Source organism: Mus caroli, chromosome 4 (assembly GCF_900094665.2).
Source record: "Mus caroli chromosome 4, CAROLI_EIJ_v1.1, whole genome shotgun sequence".
In the NCBI taxonomy this organism is placed as follows: domain Eukaryota; kingdom Metazoa; phylum Chordata; class Mammalia; order Rodentia; family Muridae; genus Mus; species Mus caroli.
In genome coordinates this window covers 37,105,706-37,114,441 of record NC_034573.1, presented here as the reverse complement: position 1 = coordinate 37,114,441, position 8,736 = coordinate 37,105,706, and the positions used below count along the sequence as shown (strand labels likewise).

Here is an 8,736-nt window from a genome sequence, read left to right as displayed (position 1 = left end):
TTTTTTTTTCTCAAAGAGAAAGGATGAGATTACCAAGGGCTTCAGTCTCCTGTCCTTAGCTTTCGGGAGACATTTTCTTCCGGGGTTGGGGGGGTTGAGTGGGGGTAGGGATGGGTGATGAGGAATCTTTTCTTGGACGTTCTCCACAGTACTACAACTCCCAGCAAACACCGCGCGGTCCGACTTCCAGCCACGGAGCGGGGAAACCTGGACTGCCGTTGGTTCTAAGGCAGAGCGCAGCCAGAGACTGGTGCCAAGACCCACTCCTCCTAAACTAGCCTCAACACTCTGACCCCCGCGGAGGCCCCGCAGACCCAGCAGTTCGTCCCTGGCATGTGGCTGGCCTCCTGCCTCCCCACCTCCTTGTTCCCGGTTTCTTTTCAGTTTCCCGCGGAACTGTCTCTTGAAGACAACCAACCGCGGCCGAGAGTGTTGCAGCCTGGCCAACCACAGGCGCGGTGGGCGGTGGCAGGGACCGAGAGGTGGGTTTCTGATCGCGGAGAGCAAGCCTGGCTGCGACCCGAGGGGAGTCCGGTGGGGTGCAGAAGTATCTTCTTGCGGTTAGGGTGAAGACACCGGTGGGACCAGCCTCCACCCATGAAAAGACCCCTTTGGGTAACGGTGATCTACCTCGGCGACAATGTCCAGCCAGGTCATTCCAGCCTTCCCCAAAACATTTTCCAGTAGCTTGGACCTGTGGAGGGAAAAGAACGACCAGCTTGTTAAACAGGCTAAGGTAATGTGGTTGCTGGGACTCTCACCTTGTACCCTCAAGATGTCAGAAAGCGGCTTTGTAATGATCTCACCCTAGTCTAGGGGAAAGGAGCAGAGCTTGACCTCCGTCCTTAGAAACAGAAGTGACAAGAATATGTGTCCCTCCCTTGTCTCTGCTACAAGGGAGAAAGACTGATCCTTAAAGCCTCCCTACATAATTTCAGCAACTCTCCAGGGATTCTCGTCCGTCTCTCAGGCGACAGCAATCGGCCCAGAATACACTGGAAGGGCTTAGGGAGCTCCTCCTCACTCTACAAGGTAAGAACGACCTTCCAGCTGGTGAGATGGCTCAGCTGGTAAGAGAGCTGACTGCTCTTCTGAAGGTCCTGAGTTCAAATCCCAGCAACCACATGGTGGCTCACAACCACCTATAATGTGATCTGACACCCTCTTCTGGTGTGTCTGAAGACAGCTACAGTGTACTTATGTATAATAATAAATAAATATTTAAAAAAGAACGACCTTCCAGAAGGTCCCCCCTCACCCCCCTCAAATCCCCAGTATCCAAAGATCAGCTTCTTTTACGAGGTTCTAGGATTGAGGTGATTTTTCTAGGGTTTATGGAGTCCTGCTTAAAGCCCAGAAGAGACTGGGTGGGATTGTCTTTCAGTAGCTTAATTCCTTCTTGTTTTCACACACATACACACACATACACACACACACAGGAACATTTGAAGAGGTGATTTTCAGGAGATTTATAGAACTTCCTGCTCTTTCCAAAGTTGTCTGGGCAAAAACTGAATTCCTTCTTGAAGCCTTGGTTGGAGTGGGGTTGGTCTCTGGGTTGGAAACCATTTGGGCTGAGTTTCATGGGACAGCCTATGAGACCAGCATCCTGTCGCTCCAGGACTCCCTGCTGCTGTCCCTGCTCTCCCCTTGGAGCTGACTGTCCTCTGTAATTGTATAATCCTGAGGGCTAGCCTAGTCCAGGCTTTCACTGAAGATCTTACTCAGGATCTTCAAAGGGGCCTCGAAAGAGGTAAGGTCTCCTCTGCTCCTGGTAGGTTCAGTTTGGATTTAGGGATGAGGCTGGTGAGTGAGAGGAACATCTGTCCACGGAGACAGATGTTCTTTTCTAAACCTCTGTATGTTCCTCAGACTAGGCAGGGGTATTATTGTAGTCTTTGGGCTCTTTCAGAGAGGAAAACCCAGAGAGGATGGGGGGGATGAGAGATGGGTGTGTCTGTGTATGTGTGTGTGTTTATGCTTTACAGTGCTGGAGGCCCAGCATCACCTGGAGCCCAAGTCACAGCAGGGACTCAAGGAGCTGTGGCACTCTGTCCTCTCTGCTTCCTCCCTTCCCCCGGAGCTGCTGCCTGCCTTACACTGCCTGGCCAGCCTTCAAGCTGTCTTCTGGATGAGTACCGACCGCCTGGAGGACCTGAGCTTGCTGTTACAAACCCTAAATGGCAGCCAGGTAACTGGGGAAATGAAGATGAACATACCTCCCCACACCCCCAAATCTCCTAGGGCTTCAGACATGCTAAGCAAGCACTCTACATCTTCCCTTCCTGCCCATCTTCCTGTTTTTTAATGTAATTTTATGTGTTTGAGTGTTTGACTTGAATATATGTATGTATATATGTTTGTGCCTGGTACCCATGGAAGTCAGAAGAGGGGGTTGGATCCCCTGGAACTGGAGTTACAGAGACACTGTACTGGGAGCCATCATGTAGATGCTAGGAACTGACATGTTGGGTCCTCTGTAAGAATAAGTGCTCTTAACCACTGAGCCATTTCTCTAGGCTACTTCCACTTTACAACACACACACTTTTTTTTTTTTTTTTTTTTTTTTTTGAGACAAGGTCTTACTCTGTAGCCTTAGACCAGGATGGCTTCAAAGACCCACAAACCTCTGTCTCCTAAGTGCTGGGATTAGAGGTGTGCACCACCATGCCAGGCTGCCCACTTTGTTTTGGAGACAGGCTCTAACTGTGTACCCAGGCTGCAAACTTACTGCATTCCTTCTAGCACAGCCTCTCCAGTGCTGAGATTTATAGGTGTGGACCACCACACCCAGTCCTCAACTCTTTTTATTTTCTATTTGAAGATAGGACCGTAAGTTGTCCAGTCTAGTCTAGCCTTGAGTTCACTCTGTAGCCAAGGTTCAAGATTTTGAACCTACAGCCCTTTTGCTTCAGCATCTAGAATATGAGTCACTAGGATAACAAGCCTGCACCACCATTCTCTGTTTATAGCATCATTATATTCTGGGAAGGCTGCTCTCATGGTTGTCAACAAACAAACCAAACCAACACACACACACAACTAAAATAACAACAAAAGCCCCAACCAACCTAAAAAGCCCAATAGACTTTCTGAGTGACCTTGCTCTGGTAGCGCCACATTGGGGGATTTTCTTGGGTGCGATGTTTAAAATAGCTTAAAGAGTCCAAGTAAGGATGAAGCTCTTGGGATTGTGCTAATGCCGCCTCCCAGCCTCCGTCTTCTCATAGGAACCAGGCGTGTTCCTTGTCTCATGTCCACCTGGGTATATGAGTGACAGGGAGCTCTGGCTAGTACCTTTGAGCAGTTCTCTTCCTGCCCATTATCATTGCCCCACGGGTGTCTTTCTCTCACGATTGGGGAATAGTGATCAGGAGGACTGTTGGGCTCAAAGACCGGGTGGAATAGACCATCTAGAAAGGGGATGCTTTCAGGGCTAGAGCCTCTTGACTGTCCTTCTCTCTCCAGACTGAGACCTCTGAGGATCTGCTACTACTGCTAAAATCCTGGAGTCCTCCAGCTGAGGAGTCACACGCCCCACTGATTCTGCAGGATGCCCAGAGTTTGAGGGATGTCCTTCTGACTGCATTTGCCTGCCGCCAAGGTCTAGCAATCCAAATCATGCCTTCTATCTCTAAGGGGTCCTCTGGTCTTATGCTCTCTATACCTCCATGGAGATTGTCTGTCTTCTTGATTCCGATCATGCTTCCTGCCTTATGAGTTTTCTTTCTAAGCCTGTGTCATGGTTGTCTCCAGGCTTCCAGGAGCTAATCACAGGGAGCCTACCCCATGCACAGAGCAGCCTGCATGAAGCAGCCTCAGGTCTGTGTCCGCCGTCTGTGTTAGTCCAGGTGTACACGGCGCTGGGGACCTGTCTCCGTAAGATGGTACAGATAAAGCCCTAAGAATTGGGGGAAACCTTGGGCGTCATGCTTTGTGAGGGTAGCTGAGACTCCTATCTTTCTGTTCACCCAGGGAAATCCACAGAGAGCACTGTTGTACTTGACTGAAGCCCTGAAAGTGGGAACAGCCTGTGCCCTTCCGCTTCTGGAGGCTTCCAGAGTATATAGGCAACTAGGAGACAGAGCAGCAGAGCTCGAGAGTCTGGGGCTGCTGGTTGAGGTGGGGACACCGTGTGGAGGACTGCTGGGGTGCTCGTGTTGTGGTGACTCGTCAAGACTGGAGCATACAGATGGGTGTGGTTCACAAAGATTTAAATTTTTATTTCTGTTCTTTTTTAGGCCTTGAGTGCCACCCATAGTTCTGAAACATTCAAAAGTCTCATTGAAGTAGAATCGCTACTTCCACAACCTGACCCAGCCTCTCCTCTTCATTGTGGCACACAGAGCCAGGCCAAGCACCTGCTAGCAAGTCGATGCCTGCAGACGGGGAGGTGAGGTGAACCCCCTGCTCACTCGAGCCCCTCTTCCCACTTCTGATGTTTTCACTGGACATGTGGTTCTTTCTTGCTCTCTAAAGTTTTATATATTTTTGGCATATGTGGTGTGTGTGTGGGGGGGTGGGGCAGGAGGAACCTCCCATTCTGCTATTTTGGGGTGTGTAGAAGCCAGAGGTCAACATTAGGTGTCTTCCTCTTCTGCTGTCTACTGTATTTTTTTGAGACAGGGTCTTGTGGTGAACCTGGAGTGCTGTAGTTTTGGCTAGACTGGCTGGCCCCTGAAACCTTGTGATTTGCCTGACTCTGACTCCTCCCTCACCCCAAATGTTGTGTTTAAAAATGTGTATTACTTAGGTCCGGAGAGATGGCTCAGCAGTTGAGAGCACTGATTAGTCTTCCAGAGGTCCTGAGTTCAATTCCCATCAACTACATGGTGTCTTACAACCATCTGTAAAGGGATTTGGTGCCCTCTTCTGGAGTGTCAGTAAACAAGACAGTTACAGTAAACCAACCTTTTTTTTTTTTTTAATTAGAGTGTATTGCTGCCCACTAGTGGTGGTGCTGGTGCACACCTTTAATCCCAGTGCTTCGGAGACAAGAGACAGGCTGATCTCTGAGTTGGAGGCCAGCCTGGTTTACAGGACAGCCACGGCTGCAGAGAGAAACCCTGTCTCGAAAAACCAAAATCCAAAGACCAACCAACCAAGCAAAAAACAAAAAACAAGTGTACTTGGGTTTTTACAAAGGTACTGGAGCTGTAAACTCAGGTCATCATGGCTGCATAACAAGCACTTTATACAGCTAACCATGTCCCAGCCCCCATCTTTCTCTAGTATGACTGCTTATCCCTGTGAATAAAGCATTGGCAAGACACAGGTCTCCACTCTTAGCCTCCTGCCTTACAGCGGGACCTGAAGTGGAGTCTCTTTGCTTTGAAATGTGGAAGTGTCCTTCCCCATCCATCCTGAAATGGGATAAGATCTGTACTGAGCCAAGGTTGGAGCTCTCAGACCTTGCTCTCCACTTTACACTTCAGAGCTCAGGCATCCCTCCATTAGCCACGAGAATATTCTCACTGGAACCTTTTTGGGGAGCCAGGGCCCTTGAAGCTCACAGACTAACTGACTCTCCAGGGCAGAAGATGCTGCAGAACATTACCTGGACCTGCTGGCAATGTTGCTGGGTGGCTCAGAGACAAGGGTAGGTGTGTGCGTAAGGTTCTGGGCCCTGAGGTGGGAGAGTTGGGCTCACCCCTGCCCCTTACTTGGTCTCGCTAGGGAACCAGTTCTCTCTGCTTGATACTGGGGCCATGGGTAAAGAGCTCAGGGATGGTGACTCATGCCACTTCAAGACACTGTACCCTCCTCCCACCCCAGTTCTCCCCACCCACCTCCTCTCTAGGTCCCTGTATACCAGAGTTGTGTCTGGAGGCAGCAGCAGCACTGATCCAGGCAGGCCGAGCCTTAGACGCTTTGACTGTGTGTGAGGAGCTGCTCAACCGTACCTCGTCTCTGCTTCCCAAGATGTCCTCCTTGTGGGAAAATGCCAGAAAAAGAACCAAAGAACTGCCATGTTGCCCAGTCTGGGTCTCTGCCACCCACCTGCTTCAGGGCCAGGCCTGGTCACAACTAAAGGCTCAGAAAGAGGCACTTAGTGAATTTAGCCAGTGAGTCCAGGAAGGCAGAGGATGGGGAGGTGCGGAGGATGATGTTCCGTTCCGACTGGGACTGGGTTGGTTTACTTTATTCTTAGAGACTACCTTCATTTCTGAGCTTGGCTCTTTATCCCTATATTTCTTTCTTCAGATGTCTTGAGCTGCTCTTTCGGACCCTGCCTGAGGACAAAGAGCAAGGTGATTTCATATTTTTTTTCTTCTTCCTCTTCCTCTTCTTCTTCCTCTTCCTCTTCCTCTTCCTCTTCTTCTTCCTCTTCTTCTTCCTCTTCCTCTTCTTCTTCTTCTTCCTTTTTTTTTTTAACTGGGTCTCACGTGGACAAGACCGGGATGGCCTCAAGGTTACTATTTTAGTAGAAGATGACCTTGGGTTCCCCTTCCCCTCCTTCCCAAGTGCTGGCAATATACGAGCTTGCCACTGTGCCTGACTCTAACTTAAATTGTCAGTTTTTCTTAACTCTTGAAAGTGTTGTGCGTGGGTTCCCTTTCCATTGTACCCCAATCCACCAGCCTGGGAGACTTGAGGAGGCATGCTGGTTAGCACATGCCTTTAAATCCAATACTCCCAGTAGGGGATCTCTGAGTTTGAGGCCATCCTGATTTACATAGTGAATTCTGAGTCAACCAGGGCTATGTGGGTTTTTTGTTTGTTTGTTTTGAGACATTGCTTCAAAAACAAACAAACAAACAAACAATAAATTAGGGAGGACATGAGGAGAATGGGGACTGGGGGTTTGGTGGCTGTGTCTGGGATGATGGGAAGGTACCTGCTGACCTGGGTGGTGGTCTCTGCGGGCAGGCTCCGACTGTGAGCAGAAGTGTAGGTCTGACGTGGCACTGAAACAGCTTCGAGTGGCTGCTCTGATCAGTCGTGGACTGGAGTGGGTAGCCAGTGGCCAGGATACCAAAGCCTTAAGTGACTTCCTCCTCAGTGTGCAGATATGCCCAGGTACGTTTACTTGAATGACATTGGCTGTGTATGGGAGGTCCAAATACAGGCTATGTACTTGGACAGAAGTGTAAAGACAGTATTCCCAGAGAGGAGGAAGGGATAGGGTTGTACTGTATATACCGAGGCGGTACCATGTGTGCATATACAAACCAGTATGTTTGCAAGGCTCTGAGAGCTCCCTGGTCTCCCTATGTCCTCAGACACAAAGATCTGGACTATGTGGGGATGGTTTTTGTAGGGCCAGGGCCAGTTGAACACTTTGTACTAGGCAGGCAATGGCCTCTGGGAGAGGTTGGTTATAAATAATCTAGTTCTGGTTTCATGTGTGTGTGTAGAGATGATACTTCCTCTCTCTTAGTCTGTTTTTTTTCTTTTAAAAATGATGCCTCTGGCCCTATCAGGTTCTCAGTCTTTGTACCTTGGGGTGGGGCTCCAGGCAATAGAGATGGTTCCTTTTACCTGCTTCAGACTCTGAGAAGATTGGAGCGGAAGAATGAGGCCAGTGTTTTCTGGCGGGAGGCCCGCAGCCAGCTGCCACAGGAGGACGCTGCCGGGTGAGCTGAGTGCTGGCTTGGGCTGAGGGGGAGCTGGAGTTCTGTGCTGCTGAGACCTAGCTGAGGAGCAGAGGAAGGAAGGATGTGAACTCTGACGTCTTTCACTCTCAGCCATCATCGTTCTTGTTTTTCAGGTCTCTTCCACTGTATTTAGAAACCTGTTTGAGCTGGATCCATCCCCCTAACCGCGAAGCCTTCCTTGAGGAGTTTGGGACTTCAGTGTTGGAGTCTTGTGACCTTTAGCTTTCTTGTTTCCCGGATCTTGAGCTTTGGCCTCTGTGGACTCTTTCCTTGGGGAGGGGTTAGCTCTTCTTTTTGTTTCTTCTGCCTTCTCCTCTTTGGAGAGTGGCTGGAACTGATTGTTTCTCAGCAACTCCTTCGCTCCTGAGGCTGGTCCTGTGGACCTTGATCTACTTACTACCAGGCTAGTTCCAGAATGGTTCCATGAACAAATCACTGTCTGCTCATGGCACTTTTCTTCCTTCCTTCTTTCCTTCCTTCCTTTCTCTCTTGTGTGTTGAGTAAAATCTTCTATTTATGTCTTATCTGCTTACTACACATAGTTGAATGGGAAGGAAGGCTCATGGCAAACTAGTTGGGTATTGGCTGTTTAAGATGCTCTATTTCCAACACCCATCTTCTGTCTGCCTTCCCTGTCTCCCTAACTACCCCCTTCCTTTCCATTGTCTTTTTGGTAGGTTGGATTCTGGGGACTAAATTGCAGTTCCTCCTATAAATCCCCATTCCTACCCTTTTCCCACCCTACCATCTACCTTAAGAGCTTGAGATACGAGTCTGAGGAAAAGGCTATGTTAATCCTCCTGGGGAAGCAGTTTTAAGTTACTATTTATCCTTCTTAAGTTACTATTAAAATTTTGAATTGCTTATTTTAAGTTGTATGTGTGTGTGTGCCCTTGGAGGACAGAGGTGTTGAGCTATAGTTACAGGCTGTTGTGAACCACCTGACATGGCTACCAGGAATCCAACCTGTGTTCTCTGGAAGAGAAATTACATGCTCTTAGCCTGAGCCATCTCTCTAGCTATGTTATCTAAAAGCACAGCCAACAGCCCTAGGAATCTATGCTAGGTGACAGGGAAGAAAGTTAGGTCTGGAACGTGATCTTGACAGGCCTCCTAAGGAAGGGTGGTACTTGATAC

At 49.1% G+C, this 8,736-nt stretch overlaps 1 protein-coding gene across 2 annotated transcripts; it reads left to right on the top strand.

The window, feature by feature from the left end:
• Nucleotides 1-436: 436 nt before the first annotated feature.
• On the top strand, nucleotides 437-8,471 carry Fancg (FA complementation group G). 2 transcript variants are annotated; one of them, XM_021159920.2, is made up of 14 exons: nucleotides 437-736; nucleotides 939-1,032; nucleotides 1,622-1,753; nucleotides 1,989-2,191; nucleotides 3,470-3,605; nucleotides 3,758-3,888; nucleotides 3,977-4,123; nucleotides 4,243-4,394; nucleotides 5,534-5,600; nucleotides 5,777-6,066; nucleotides 6,206-6,252; nucleotides 6,872-7,021; nucleotides 7,461-7,578; nucleotides 7,713-8,471. In XM_021159920.2, the coding sequence occupies exons 1-14, from the start codon at nucleotides 641-643 to the stop codon at nucleotides 7,819-7,821; spliced, it is 1,872 nt and encodes a 623-aa protein (XP_021015579.1). In that variant the 5' UTR covers nucleotides 437-640; the 3' UTR covers nucleotides 7,822-8,471. The 2 variants fall into 2 exon arrangements, 1 of the variants encoding a protein (XP_021015579.1); XR_003836403.1 differs by having other exon boundaries at nucleotides 489-736; nucleotides 7,493-7,578; nucleotides 7,713-7,804.
• Nucleotides 8,472-8,736: the final 265 nt, after the last annotated feature.

Bases quoted from the DNA above. Each gene is read 5' to 3' on its own strand.
- Fancg (XM_021159920.2), top strand. From the start codon at position 641: ATGTCCAGCCAGGTCATTCCAGCCTTCCCCAAAACATTTTCCAGTAGC. The intron at 6,067-6,205 runs GTGAGTCCAGGA...TTCTTTCTTCAG, and splicing joins GCACTTAGTGAATTTAGCCA to ATGTCTTGAGCTGCTCTTTC. The intron at 7,579-7,712 runs GTGAGCTGAGTG...CTTGTTTTTCAG, and splicing joins CCACAGGAGGACGCTGCCGG to GTCTCTTCCACTGTATTTAG.